The sequence below is a fragment of the Gigantopelta aegis genome, chromosome 13 (genome assembly GCF_016097555.1).
Source record: "Gigantopelta aegis isolate Gae_Host chromosome 13, Gae_host_genome, whole genome shotgun sequence".
NCBI lineage: Eukaryota > Metazoa > Mollusca > Gastropoda > Neomphalida > Peltospiridae > Gigantopelta > Gigantopelta aegis.
The window spans coordinates 18,005,252-18,021,611 of NC_054711.1; the positions used below are offsets into that span (position 1 = coordinate 18,005,252).

The following is a 16,360-nucleotide window of genomic DNA, read 5'->3' on the forward strand; positions in this document are numbered from 1 at the left end:
TTAATGAATTGGTGAATGAACATGATAAACGAAAGAGGAAAAATTTACAGACGAATGAATGGATGAATAAATGAATGGGTTGTTGCACAAAAGAAAGTTTGAATAAACAGAAGATTGAACGAATGGGTGGATGAATGAATGAACTGGTAGATGAATAGGATAAACGAAAGAGGAAAAAAGAACAGAAAATTGAACGAATGAATGGATGAATAAATGAATGGGTTGTTGCACAAAAGAAAGTTTGAACGGAAGCTTGAACGAATGGGTGGATGAATGAATGAATTAGTAGATGAATAGGATAAACGAAAGAGGAAAAAAGAACAGAAAATTGAACGAATGAATGGATGAATAAATGAATGGGTTGTTGCACAAAAGAAAGTTTGAACGGAAGCTTGAACGAATGGGTGGATGAATGAATGAATTGGTAGATGAATAGGATAAACGAAAGATGAAAAATGAATAGACGACTGAACGAATGAATGGATGAATAAATGAATGGGCTGTTGTACAAAAGAAAGTTTGAACGGAAGATTGAACGAATGGGTGGATGAATGAATGAATTGGTAGATGAATAGGATAAACGAAAGATAAAAAATGAACAGACGACTGAACGAATGAATGGATGAATAAATAGATGAATTGTCGCATAACGGAACATTTGAATAAACGGAAGATTGAACGAATGAGGTTATGAATGAATGAATGAATGAATGAATGAATGAATGAATGAATGAATGAATGGATGGATGGATGGATGGATGGGTGGATGGATGGATGGGTGGATCAATGAACAAATGACTAGCTTAATGAACATTGGCGTAGCAAGGATTTTATATGGGGGGGGGGGGGGGTGGGAGGGGTGCCCATATTGGGTTGGGGTTTGGGCAACCATACTGTCTATGATGTGTATTATTATATAGTAAAGTAAAGTTTGTTTTATTTAACGACGCCGCTAGAGCACATTGATTTTTTATCTTATCATCGGCTATTGGACGTCAAACATATGGTCATTCTGACACTGTTTTTAGAGGAAACCCGCTGTCGCCACATAGGCTACTCTTTTACGACAGGCAGCAAGGGATCTTTTATTTGCGCTTCCCACAGGCAGGATAGCACAAACCATGGCCTTTGTTGAACCAGTTATGGATCACTGGTCGGTGCAAGTGGTTTACACCTACCCATTGAGCCTTGCGGAGCACTCACTCAGGGTTTGGAGTCGGTATCTGGATTTATAATCCCATGCCTCGACTGGGATCCGAACCCAGTACCTACCAGCCTGTAGACCGATGGCCTGCCACGACGCCACCGAGGCCGGTATATTATTATATAGCGACAGGACGATGTGCATTAACATGTGTACTTGACGTACTCAATTAATGGTCTTAAAGATAAGCAAATAGGCTAAAGTTTTATATAACCCAAGTTACCTTTGGTGCTACATTATTTGTAAAGCTACAATCTCTAAAAAAATACCCCCCCCCCCCCCCCCCCCCACCATATATAATAGTATATTTAAGCATTTTGAACAGATCATCCAGTACCTACGACGCACCATTTTTCACTTTGATTTTACTGACTATTCATTCATTCATTCATTCATTCATTCGTTCTTTCGTCCATTCATTCATTCATTCATTCGTTCGTTCTTTCGTTCGTTCGTTCGTTCGTTCGTTTATTCGTTCTTTCGTTGATTCGTTCGTTCTTTCACAATTTAGATATTCATTCATTCATTCATCCATCCATCCGCTCGGGGCGGAACGTAGATCAGTGGTACAGCGCTCGCTTGATGCACGGTCGGTCTGGGATCGATCCCTGTTAGTGGGCCCATTGGGCTATTTCTCGTTCCAGCCAGTGCACCACGACTGGTATATCAAAGGCCGTGGTATCTGTTATCCTGTCTGTGGGATGGTGCATATAAAAAATCCCTTGCTACTAATCCAAAAGAGTAGCCCATTTAAGTGGCGATAGCGGGTTTTCTATCTCAATGTCTGTGTGGTCCTTAACCATATGTCCGACGCCATATAACCGTAAATAAAATGTGTTGAGTGCGTTGTTAAATAAAACATTGCCTTCCTCCCTTCCTTCATCCATCCGCTCATTAAACTTATTGATTCATTTCATTTAAAAATCAGAAAGGATGAAATTCACAGTTTATAATTTGTTGTAACTGAATGTTTCAGTTTGGAATGACTATAACCGACCATGTGAAGAACACGATAACTTTGTACACAGTGGAATATGATGCACCCAATGAGCGAGTCGCTTTCATGGAGACAGGCGTCTTCTCAACCAGTCGACAGTAAGTTAACAAAACTGATAGATAATGTTAAAACTGTCTTGTAATGTTAAAAAAGTCGAGACTCAAGACAAAGCAAAATCTCCAGTTTAACAATGTGCTACCTGTAGGTCATATTGGCGGAATTTGATTGAAGGGGCATAATCAAGTTTGCATACTGACCAAAAAATGTGTTTTTTCTTTCTTGTAAAATGTAAAGATTTTACTTTGAATTACATGCCAACAAAGTGTTACATCCAAATAATTTTATTTGCTACTACTTTGTAAATTTATATTCTGGCAAAATTCGGTAAGAGTGACCGACAGGAGAACACGTGACTTCAGAGTTTGAATTTGAATTGCATCTCTACATTGACTCCTCACCCCCCACCCCACCCCCCAGAAACAACAACAACAACCCCCCAAACCCCCCAGAAACAACAACAATAACACACACCCCCAAAAAAAATAAAAAAATCCAAAACAAAAACAAAAAACAAACAAGCTCTGTTTGTCTCTCTGTGTTTCTCCGTTTCCCTCTCTCTGCCTGTCTGTCGCTCTCTGTTTCTCCGTTTCTCTCTCTCTCTCTCTCTCTCTCTCTCTCTCTCTCTCTCTCTCTCTCTCTCTCTCTCTCTCTCTCTCTCTCTCTCTCTCTCTCTCTATCTCCGTTTCTCTGTCTGTCTGTCTGTCTGTCTCTCTTTTTTCCCTTTCTCTCACTGTCTGGATGTCTGTCTGTCGGTCTCTCTTTGTTTCTCCGTTTCTCTGCCTGCCTTTCTCTCTGTCTCTCTGTTTCTCCGTTTCTTTGTCTGTCTGTCTGTCTGTCTCTCTCTCTGTTTCTCCGTTCCTCTGTCTGTCTGTCTGTCTGTTTTCCCCCGTTTCTCTCTGTCTGTCTGTCTCTGTGTGTTTCTCCGTTCCTCTCTCTCTCTGTCTGTCTCTCTGTCTGTCTGTTTCTCTCTGTGTGTTTCTCCGTTTCTATGTCTGTTTGTCTGTGTCTATCTGTGTGTTTCTCCGTTTGTCTGTCTGTTTCTCTTTGTCCCGCTCTCTGTATTGTATGTCTCTCTCTGTCTCTCTCTGTCTCTCTGTCTCTGTCTCTTCTCTCTCTCTCTCTCTCTCTCTCTCTCTCTCTCTCTCTCTCTCTCTCTCTCTCTCTCTCTCTCTCTCTTCAGACTGCACACACAGATCTACCTGTACAGAGAGAGGACGATGTACGACATAAACCTGGCGACGAAGGAGTGCACCAAACAAACTCTGGACATGCCGTTCCGTCCGTACAGCATTCCGGCCAACGCCACGTTCATATCCGACCTTACTGTGGGCGATCCATGGGAGGAGGTGTTTGCACAGTCCTGGTCAGAAATAGATGGTAGGCTTAGTGATAGTAGTAATATCTGTGTGATCCTTAACCACATGCTTGATGCTTATATAACCGTAAATAATAAAATGTGATGAGTGCGTCATTAAATAAAACATTTCCTTCCTTCCTTCCTTATGATAGTAGTTTACTCTTTTCTCTTTTCTTCTCCCTCTCCCCCTTTTCTTTTATTCATCTTTTTATCTCCACCCCCTCCTTATTCTTTTTCTTCTCAACCCCTTATCCCTTTTCTTCTTCTCATCCTCATCCTCTACATTTTTCAATTTTTCTTCTTCCTTTTGTTGTTGTTGTTGTTGTTGTTGTTCTTGTTGTTGTTGTTGTTGTTGTTGTTGTTGTTGTTCTTCTTCTTCTTATTCTTCTTGTTCTTGTTCTTCTTGTTCTTCTTGATCTTTTTTGTGTTAGTCTCCTCCTCTTCCTTCTTCGTCAGTCTGCTGGAATTTTGTTTAACAAATATTCATTTTAAATGATTAATTTGCCGTAGATAAGAATAATCAGAACTACTGTAATTCATATTTCACCCCAACCCCTCCTAGTACGGGAGCCAGGTCGATTTATCCATGTCGGAGAGTCAGGAAGGTTTGAACATTGATACTTATGTAAAACTATGAGTAGATTTCAGATCTGAAACTCTTACCTGCCTAAACCTGTATGTTGATTGAGAAATTGCATACGTTTAATGGTACGTCAGGGTCAATTTGTGTTCGATCTGTTGCTACCCAAAAACAACAGTCCACGGGACAGACTCCAAATTTCAGTTATAGGGGAGATTAAACTCTTTAAAAACGTTTTTTGTGACGCTAAATACCCAAGCTATCCATTTTGATTTGCTGGATTTTCATAATTAGTCAATTTGACCTACATTTTTAAGGTCAAATGAAGGTCATTGTTTCTGAATATATAATATGCTGTAAATGACACAAATCATTGGTTTCTTTTAATTCTTTCCAATAATATTGATCATTAATGGTCATATTATGACTTTGGTTTATAGATATATCCATTACACATCTAGTAGGGGTGCTTCCTGACTGAAATTTCAGTGGCAGATGCATAATTTAACGAATGGGGGAGATGTTTAGAAAAATGTTACGTCTACATTTAGGGCCATGGTTTGTTAGAAATGGATACTAATGCTTACTGAGGTATGTACAGGGTATGGCTAATGGCGAGGGTAGTTGCGATTGACGGTGAGGTTCCCACATAAAGGTGACCGTTAAAAGTCATTTTGAGGGTCATTTAAGGTCATTTAGGGTCAAATTAGTGGAAGTTAAGTTGTTTTTACATCTTTCTTATCTTTGTGGGTAAGCCTACTTACAAATATGCTACCTAAAGTTCGCTTTTCATAAATATGATTATAATGGATCATTATATATTACAATTTACATGCAACATACAGGGAAACTTGATATAAAAATCAACTGATCTCGAAGTTATGTCTTTCTGGGGCAGATCCAGAATTTAATCAAAGGGAATAATTTCTGAATGGGTTATGTCCACATTTTGGGCATGGTCTGTTAGCAATGGGTACCCATGCTTAGTGAGGTCTTTATATGGTGAGTGTAGGTACAGTTTATTGCGAGGGGAGGTATCCATGCGAAATTGACCCGTAAGGATCATTTTGGAGTCATTTGAGGTCATTTAGGGTCATATTAGTAAAAAATAAGTTTATTACATTCTCCTTATCTTTCCGGGTAGGGCGTTTTACAGATATGCTACTTAAAGTTAGCTTTTCATAAATATGATTATAATGGATCATTATATATTACAATTTACATGCAAACTATAGGGAAACATGATATAAAAATAACTGATCTCGAAATTATGTGTTTACTAATGTCTAAAACATATGTTTAGAAATAATTAATGGTAGCTTTGTTAGAAATGGGTACCCATGCGTATTGATGTTTATACTGAGTAAGTTTTATGGTGAGGGTAGGTATCCACGTAAAAGTTACCTGTATTGAGATCTGTTTAAGGCAAGGTTTATGGTGAAGGTAGGTTTTCACACCATTGCGACATTTAAAGGTCACTTTAGGGATGATTTTAGATGTCAGTGCAAGTCAAAATCAATATTTTGGTTACATTTTAAAAAATATCTATGAGAGTAAGTCTTTTCTAAAAAGTGTTGTTTAAGGTTTACTCTTGGTTATGACCAACTGATCAGTATATATTGCAATATTCATATAAACTACGGGGAATCGGGAATGAAAAATGTGTTTATTTGACAATATTCATTTCGTGTGACACATCCTTCCCCCCAAATCTTAACGCAGGTTTTAGACCACTATCAATTTGTAGAATCTTTACACGTACCAATATGTATGGTTGGATATAGGTCTTCCCACATATAACTCAGTGGCATCCTTGCTAGATGGAAGTATTTCAGAACTTCTGGGTTTTTTTTTTTTAATATCCTTAACCTGAGTATCAATCCCAACATCTGATTCAGTAGCTCCATACACGCAACATACATACACCTCATTTCAGGCGGTCCACAACAGTTACTCTCTTTAAGAGTGGCGAGAACACTATTGGTTTCATTAATAATTAATGAACCATTGGAACTACACGTGTGTCAAATGAATGTCACATCTATAATTTTGCAAAAATTACCTTTCTCTTTCCTACTCCTTAGATTTTTGTTGGTAGCTTTATGTATTGTTTCTCAATATGAGTGTCAAAGATAATATCATTTTTTTTCTGGTGGAACCGTCAATCTTTCCCATTGACAAATGTGTTTGCAATTGGTTTGTTTAATGCATAGATCAGAGCATAACCACCAACATGTAAGGTAAGAATACTGTCAGTCTACAGTTGTCACTCTACGTAGCATTCCCTTGCCACACGTATTATCCCAGATGATCATGCAGGATCAGAGTAACAATGTTTTTTGTTTTCTATTCAATATTCTATGGAACATGGGGTTACATTAGTTTGTAAGTATGGGCTCACCATTGGAGATGGTTGAGGATCCAAAAATGACACATTCAACTAGATAGGAAAGTATGACGCAGCTATATATACACAATTTGTTTATCCAAGCATGAAGCATATTCTCGAGTTGTGGTTGAATACAGACAGACACACAACACTATTAATGGTTTGCTATCTTGGTCGCCCTAAAGACGAATCTTTGATACCATTTGGGTAGTCGTCAAATACTGGGCAGGACATACTCCACCAAAAACACGCTGTCACGGACCGCAGTAGACATTGTGGATTTTCTGAAAAGTTGATGATTTGTATGGTGATACGGAGTCATTGATAAAGCCAGGAAGGAGAGGAGGCTCTGGAGGTGTTTCCACCATCAAGAATGCCTCAGCTACATTTGAAAAGAGCTAATTTCTAAACATATACTCTTCAAAAGAAGAAACGCAAAACCACATTGTCGTAACATTTGGAGAATTGATTTAATTATTGAATGGTGAGTCCGATAATTACCAAATGTTGCAGGATTGTTCACAATTCACTCTAGTCCATTGTGAGTAAGTGATAGGACACACCACCAAGGTCAAGGTCATCTGGAGTCAATACCGGGTGTGGCCTCCGCGTGTGTTGACAACTGCCTGGCACCGCCTGCCCATTGAAGCAACCAGAGTACGGATGACGTCCCGGGGGATGGTGGCCCACTCGGCCTGCAAGGCTGCTGCCAGCTTGGGCAGGGTCTGGGGCTGTGGTTGTCGCTGTCGGAGGCGTCGGTCCAACTCGTCCCATAGATGCTCAATTGGGTTCAAATCCGGTGATATCGATGGCCAAGGAAGGACATTAATGTTGTTGTTCTGTAGGAAAGCCGTTGTGAGACGTGCTGTGTGAGGCCTGGCGTTGTCATGTTGGAACACTGCGTTGGCGTTGGCCATAACTGGAACGATGTGTGGCCGGAGGATCTGGTCAATGTAGCCCTGTGCATTCAGGTTGCCCTGCACGTGGACCAGGTCAGTTCTGCCAGTGTGTGAGATGGCTGCCCACACCATGACACTACCCCCGCCGAATCTGTCCACTTCCTGCACGCAGTTTTGCCCGCATAACGTTCACCACGACGCCTATGCACGCGACATCTTCCATCATGACGTCGGAGCAGAAATCGGGACTCGTCACTGAACCACACCTGTCTCCATCGCAGTTGAGGCCATTGTCGATGACTCTGGCACCACTGCAGTCGGAGTCGACGGTGTTGTGGTGTTAAGATGACACCTCGAACTGGACGTCTGGCACGAATTCCTACCTCACGTAGGCGGTTCCGTACGGTCTGGTCGGATATCCTGCGCAAACCTGGTATTGCTGCGGCTGTGGAGGTGGCAGTAGTCAATCGTTCCCGAAGGTGGCGTACCCGGATGTAGCGGTCCTGCCCGGGGGTAGTGACCCGTGGTCGACCGGATCTAGGGAGGTCACGTGTTGATCCATGTTGCTGGTAACGGTCCCACAGTCTGGAGATGGTGCTTGGGGACACATGGAATGCCCTGGCAACGGCCGTTCTGGATTCGCCTGCGTCTAGTCGGCCGATGGCATTGTTTCTCTGCGGTTCACTGAAACGTGGCATGTCCTGGATTGTCAACTGTCGGCCAGATACAGAGGCCAGGCAAGCGAACACCCTGCACTTTTATACTGTCGGTGTTCATGTTGCACGTGCAGACAACGCACGTGCAGTGGTGACATGGTTTGCACGTGGCTGCGTTTTTGCGAATATTCACATTTTGGAACTTTATTGTACAGTAGCTGCGTTTTATCGAATGTAACCGTGGGAATGTGTTTGGGACATGCAATGACCTTATATTCACAAAGCATGAACCGGTAGGAAACATAAAATCGGAGTTATAACCCATTTGTACCCTTTTGCGTTTTTTTTTTTGAAGAGTATACTTTTAAAACATTCCATTATTTGACAGTAGTCTACCTCCTGCTTAAGGAGATTGGAAAAATAATTCAAATGTATCAAAACAAGGCAGATATGTATTCCAGAATACACATGTACTGCAATCCAGTGCTGCTATCTATCAATCATTATATAAAACCGGTTAGTTAGATGGCAATTGTTCATGTTGAATGATAAGTTTAATCATAGAAACCAATTAAGACATACCATTTTAATTGTTGCTAGAATAAACAGTGATATTGTCTTTAATTAGATAATAACATTATATCTTAAATATTGATGATGTTCAACCACTCCCCCCCCCCCCCAAAAACACAAAAAAAAAACCAGCAAAAAAAAAAAAAAAAAAAAAAAAAAACCCAAACAAACCCCAAAAAACCCCAAATAATAATAATAATAATAATAATAATAATTATTATTATTATTATTATTATTATTATTATTTTCCTTAATTTGTGCCAAATGACTTTAAATGATCTTAATATGACGGGGTACCTACCCTCTTTGTAAACCTTACACTGTATATAACATTAAGCATGTGTCCCCATTTCTAACAAAACGTGCCTGAAATTGTATTTGCCTAGTCGTTTGGAAAGACAGATGGGATCTGTTTAAATCCCCAATAATATTATATGAAGCATATTTCATTTCATTCTACACGAAAACCAAAGATTAAACAAAACATATATAAATTTATATTTCATATTTTTATTCATAAACATCTTTCGAACAATTAGTTAACTTAAAACTAGCATTTGACTTTATTCAGGTGAGAAACAGTTAATATAGTGAGTACTTCTTTGTCTTTGGGTAGTGGTTGACAGAGGAAACAATTTCGACATACCAATAAAAACATGCACATTCCCAGCTAACGCACAGGTTTATTTTGAATAACTGCTATACGGATGCAAATTATAATAGTCTGTCAGTTTGTATGCATTGTAGAGCCAGTTATCTACATACATTATTTGCAAGAATGTATCGCACGAAATTAGTATTGTAAAATAAATGCATTTTTCGTTCCAGATGTCCAAGTTACATACAGTAACTAGAAGAATGTATCGCACGAAATTAATACTGTAAAATAAATGCATTTTTTAATTCCAGATTTCCCAGTTAACATGCAGATTATACTGACCAATTAGATACATTTAATAATCAAAAGCAAACCTTTAATAGTACTTTCTGGAAAGAACCTAGACTTACGAAAAGAAAAAAAAAAGAAACATTTTGATTTTGACACCAACTAGCTTCTAAAATAACACCCTAAAGGTCAAAATAGCATGAATGCCTACCTTTACCATAAACCATACTCTACATAGATCTCAATAAAGGTCAAATTAGCATGGGTACCTACCCTCACCATAAACCTTACCCTGCACAGATCTCAATAAGCATAGGTAACATTAATTTTTTAAATACATGTTTTAGACACTTATAAACACATTGTTTCGAGATAAATTGATTTTAATATCAAAATTCCCCATAGTATGCCGTGATATGTGCTATCCTGTCCGTGGGATGGTGCATATAGAAGATCCCTGGCTACTAATGGCAACATGTAGCGGATTTCCTGTCTAATGTAATCAAATCTAGTAAACCTTATGTAGCATGTTTGTAGAAAGCCCTACCGTCAAAGTTGTGGAAAATGTAAAAACGTAATTTTCCCTAATTTGCAACCAAATGATCTTAAATGACCCCCAAAATGATCTTTAAAGATCACTTTTACATGGGTACCTACCCTCACCATACACCGCATCCATTCTCACCATAAGCCACACCCTGTACAGACCTCAGAAAGCATTGATACCCATTTCTAACAAACCATGCCCAAAAATGTGGACTTAACCTTTTCCTAAACATCTCCCCCTTTCGTTAAATTGTGGATCTGCCCCTGAAATTTCAACCAGGAAGCACCCCTACTAGATGTGTAATGGATATATCTATAAACCAAAGTCATAATATGAACATTATTGATCAATATTATTGGAAAAAATTAAAAGAAACCAATGGTTTGTGTCATTTATAACATATTATATATTCAGAAACAATAACCTTCATTTGACCTTGGAAATGTAGGTCAAATTAACCAATTATGAAAGTCCAACAAATCAAAATGGAAAGTTTGAATATTAAGCATCACAAATTTTTTTTTTAAAGAGTTTAATCTCCCCTATAACTGACATTTGGAGTCTGTCCCGTGGACTCTTGTATTTGGGTAGCAGCAGATCGAACACAAATTGACGTTGACGTACCATAATAGAAAGAGAACAAGCAAAAAAGAAGACAAAAAACAAAACGAAACGAAACAAAACAGAATTATAGAATTTCGAAAAAACTAATTTGTAAATAACTTTTATCCATTCTTAATTTTTCTTCAGGTGCCCTTTGGATTGGTATGTTCAGCTTCAAGAAGTGCATTCCGATCAGACAGCATCATTTCGACGCCGGGACATTTATCGAAGGATCGACAATGGACTTCTTTGACGTTGTGACTGGCATCTACAACCCCGGCGCATTCACCCCACCAGCAGAGTGCAACAAATAGATAACTCATCTACAACCCCGGCGCATTCACCCCACCAGCAGAGTGCAACAAATAGATAACTCATCCTAAACTCAATGGCTTGAATCTAGATATAATTATGTCGGGTGTCTGCATAGCTACAACCCTGCGGAGTACTGGTTTTACTGATAGTCAGTAAAAGTTCTATCCGTATAGCATTGCAGAGTTTTGTGTCTGTTGACATTTCTTTGTATATCAGGTGACAACGCCCCCCCCCCCCCCCCCCTCCGCCCCGAAAAAACAAAACAAACAAAAGCAACAGCAACAACAACACCCCCTCAACAAAACAAAACACCCCCCCCCCCCCCAAACAAACAAACAAACAACAAAAACCCAAACAAAACCGTATAGAAAAAACGCTACGATAACCCTACTGAATATGGAATGATTTTTCAAATATGGGGACTGTAACTTTGATATCACACACCCATTACAATATAGATATTTGCCACTTTCAGCATAGATTCAGAACTGTTTGTCAAACAATGCGACGCGAAAAAGCTAATTCAAAGCTTTTACTTTTGTTGAATAAAAATAATTGTGTCGGGTCTCTATGTACCTCCAGCGTTAACCCTGCATAGTGTTTTACTAATATGGAAAAACAAATAATTGTATTGAGTCTCTGTTTATCTACGTTAACCCTGCATAGTATGTTACTAATATTGAATAAAGATAATTAATATACATCGGGTATCGGTACATTGTTGACGATATATAATTTTATCGAGTCCTTGCATATCTACAACTTTTTATTAATGTTGAATAAGATACTTGTACGAGGATTTTGTTTATATCTACAACCATGCCGAGTTTCTACTGATGTTCAATAAAGATAACTGTATCGAGTAGGGTGTATATGAACACCAAGTATAATTGTTTTATATCTACAACCATGCCGAGTTTCTACTGATGTTCAATAAACATAACTATATCGAGTAGGGTGTATATGAACAACCAAGAATAATTGTTTTATATCTACAAACATGCCGAGTTTCTACTGATGTTCAATAAAGATAACTGTATCGGGTAGGGTGTATGCGAACAACCAAGTATAATTGTTTTTACTACTGTTGAATAAAGATAATTCCACACAGTCTGCAGTTTTTATTATTTTTGAATAGAAGGAAGGACATGTTTTATTTAACGACGCACTTTATTTACGGTTATATGGCGTCATACATATGCTTACGGATCACACAGATATTGAGAGAGGAAACCTGCTGTCGCCACTTCATGGGCTACTCTTTTCGATGAGCAGCAATGGATCTTTTTATATGCACCATTCCCCAGACAGGGTAGTAGATACCACGGCCACTGACTGGAACGAGAAATAGCCCAAGGGGATTACTGACGGGACTCGAGCCCACACCGACTGCGCATCAAGCGAGCGCTGTTCCACTGGGCTACGTCCCGCCCCCAATTAATGGGCAATATAGAGGATAATAAATGAGTGGCTGTTAGATACCATTTATCTCACAACGACTTGTTTATATAGAGGATAATAAATGAGTGGCTGTTAGATACCATTTATCTCACAACGACTTGTTTATATAGAGGATAATAAATGAGTGGCTGTTAGATACCATTTATCTCACAACGACTTGTTTATATAGAGGATAATACATGAGTGGCTGTTAGATACCATTTATCTCACAACGACTTGTTTATATAGAGGATAATACATGAGTGGCTGTTAGATACCATTTATCTCACAACGACTTGTTTATATAGAGGATAACAAATGAGTGGCTGTCAGATACCATTTATCTCACAACGACTTGTTTATATAGAGGATAATACATGAGTGGCTGTTAGATACCATTTATCTCACAACGACTTGTTTATATAGAGGATAATACATGAGTGGCTGTTAGATACCATTTATCTCACAACGACTTGTTTATATAGAGGATAATAAATAAGTGGCTGTTAGATACCATTTATCTCACAACGACTTGTTTATATAGAGGATAATAAATGAGTGGCTGTTAGATACCATTTATCTCACAACGACTTGTTTATATAGAGAATAATAAATGAGTGGCTGTTAGATACCATTTATGTCACAACGAGTTGTTTTAAACTAAAACTAACGAGCGAAAGCGAGTTTGATAAGATTTATTCATTTCAACTTATTTTCGTGCTATATCCAATTAAGGTTCAAGCACGCTGTCCTGGGCACATACCTCAGCTATCTGGGCTGTCTGTCCAGGACAGTGGGTTAGTTGTTAGTGAGAGAGAAGACGGTGTAGTGGCCTTACACCTACCCATTGAGCCCTTAAGAAGTCGCTCTGGGTTGGAGCCGGTGCCGGTGTAACAGCCCAAAATATACCCCCGCCAAACTATACCCGGGGTTAAAGTGGGCTAGCCTGTTTTATACCCTTAACCCTAACCCTCATTTTTTTTTATTACTAACCTGTATACAAAATAAATAAATAAATAAATAAATAATAATAATAAACGCTTTAAAAGAAAAGCAACTATTGCTTTCATAAAAGAGAGGTATATTCTGGGCTAGCCTGTTTTATACCCCGGGGTATATTCTGGACTAGTCCAGTTTATACCTCGGGTATAGTTTGGCGGGGTATATTTTGTGCTATTACATCGGGCTGCGAACCCTGTACATACCAGCCTATAGTACGATGGCTTAACCACTGCGCTACCGAGGCCGGTATTTGACGTCTAACATATTGTTATTGCGACACATGGTCTAGCCAGTTATACCCGGAGCAGACGAACTTTTTTTAACGCATGCGTAGTGCGTTGAAAAACGTATCCGTACGAACGCAGTAAAAACGCATCGTGTGCGACCCCCTCTGCGTTGCGTTTTTTAGCGCTGCGTCGATTTTTCAAATATCAAACATGTTTGATTTTAGACGCACAAACGCATCCGTCTCCTGTCGCATCCGTCTAAAAACGCACGTGTGCGCCTACTTGCGTCTGCGTTGCGTTCACATTTTTATATTGACCAATCATCTGTCTATATATCTGTATATAACGAAATTAACAATTAGTGGTTTCAGTGATGAATAGAACTGTGAAAACAAACCCGACCATTAAAAATGACTAACATGTAAATGTTTCAACACAAATAATTTCCAACTGCTCATCTTTGAAACAAAGACTAGGCATGTGTACGGTAATTAATGACATTTCTAAATAGATGAAATTAAAAAATATAAATTATTGCATTAATTGTACTATGCCTAATAATAATAATTAAAACAAACAATTGTGAAATAAGAAAGATTTATATCGTAATAGTATATTGTACATAATGTTTTAAATAAAGTTTATTATGTTTTAAAATGTATTAATAAATTACATTTAATCTTTGTTATTTTTCCTAGAGTAAAGTATAAATAAATTAATTAATAAAAAAAATCGTCAGTGGATCGCAAGAACGCATCGCAGGTAGGCGCACACGAGACGCATCCGTCTGCGTTGAGTCTGCGTTTTTTAACGCAGACGCATGCGTTAAAAAACGCTCGTCTGCGCCGGGCATTAGAGGAGAAATCTGCTGCCACCATATATGTTACTCTGTGGTATAACAACAAATGATGAATGCATATTTTAACGATACCTCAGCTAAAACAAACAAGCAAACAAGAAGAAAAAAAAAGAAAAAAAAAAGAAAAAAAAGGGAAAAAAAGAAAGCAAAGGACCAAATGAAGAAAAGAAAAAGAACAACAAAACCCCCCGCCCCCACAACCTCCTCCCCCACCAAAAAAAGCACCCCCCCCCAAAAAAAAAAAAGAATGAATGGATGGATAGTTAAAGGAGTGAATGAATGGATGGATGGTTAAAGGAGTGAATGAACGGATGGATAGTTAAAGGAGTGAATGAATGGAATGGATGGATGGTTAAAGGAGTGAATGAATGGATGGATGGTTAAAGGAGTGAATGAATGGATGGATGGTTAAAGGAGTGAATGAATGGATGGATGGTTAAAGGAGTGAATGAATGGATAGATGGTTAAAGGAGTGAATGAATGAATGGATAGTTAAAGGAGTGAATGAATGGATGGATGGTTAAAGGAGTGAATGAATGAATGGATGGTTAAAGGACTGAATGAATGGATGGATGGTTAATGGAGTGAATGAATGGATGGATGGTTAAAGAAGTGAACGAATGGATGGATGGTTAAAGGAGTGAATGAATGGATGGATGGTTAAAGGAGTGAACGAATGGATGGATAGTTAAAGGAATGAATGAATGGATGGATGGTTAAAGGAGTGAACGAATGGATGGATAGTTAAAGGAATGAATGAATGGATGGATAGTTAAAGGAGTGAACGAATGGATGGATGGTTAAAGGAGTGAACGAATGGATGGATAGTTAAAGGAGTGAACGAATGGATGAATGGTTAAAGGATTGAATGAATGGATGGATAGTTAAAGGAGTGAACGAATGGATGGATGGTTAAAGGAGTGAATGAATGTATGGATAGTTAAAGGAGTGAATTAATGTATGGATGGTTAAAGGAGTGAATGAATGGATGGATAGTTAAAGGAGTGAATGAATGGATGGATAGTTAAAGGAGTGAATGAATGGATGGATAGTTAAAGGAGTGAATGAATGGATGGATGGTTAAAGGAGTGAATGAATGTATGGATAGTTAAAGGAGTGAATGAATGGATGGATGGTTAAAGGAGTGAATGAATGGATGTATAGTTAAAGGTGTGAATGAATGGATGGATGGTTAAAGGAGTGAATGAATGGATGGATGGTTAAAGGAGTGAATGAATGAATGGATAGTTAAAGGAGTGAATGAATGGATGGATAATTAAAGGAGTGAATGAATGGATGGATGGTTAAAGGAGTGAATGAATGGATGGATAGTTAAAGGAGTGAATGAATGGATGGATGGTTAAAGGAGTGAATGAATGGATGGATGGTTAAAGGAGTGAATGAATGAATGGATAGTTAAAGGAGTGAATGAATGGATGGATGGTTAAAGGAATGAATGAATGTATGTGAGGATTGACGAACACACGAATTAATGGGTGGGTGGATTTAAGGAAGGATGGATAGACGACTGACTGACTGATTGATGAAAATGGGGAGCGTTTATTTGTGGATTGATGGGTAGATGGATGGTTGGGTGGATGGATGGATGGATGGATTGATAGGTGGATGGATGGTTTGGTGGATGGATGGATTGATGGGTGGATGGGAGGGTTGACAGATGGATACATGTGTGAAAAAATTATTGGATGGATGGGAATTGACGTATGGATAGATGGATGGATGGATGGATGGATGGATGGATATAC

The 16,360-nt window shown here is 38.7% G+C and overlaps 1 protein-coding gene across 3 annotated transcripts in view; it reads left to right on the forward strand.

The window, feature by feature from the left end:
- The window catches only part of LOC121387030 (mammalian ependymin-related protein 1-like), a 35,308-nt gene extending 23,132 nt beyond the window's left edge, over positions 1-12,176 (forward strand). For 2 of the 3 annotated variants that reach the window (XM_041518037.1, XM_041518039.1), the window contains exons 2-4: positions 2,181-2,299; positions 3,442-3,638; positions 10,899-12,176. In XM_041518037.1, the coding sequence (XP_041373971.1) occupies positions 2,181-2,299; positions 3,442-3,638; positions 10,899-11,065 (483 nt within the window). In that variant the 3' untranslated portion in view covers positions 11,066-12,176. The remainder of the gene's footprint in view (positions 1-2,180; positions 2,300-3,441; positions 3,639-10,898) is intronic. The other variant, XM_041518038.1, reaches the window with a different exon arrangement.
- The last annotated feature ends 4,184 nt before the right edge of the window (positions 12,177-16,360 follow it).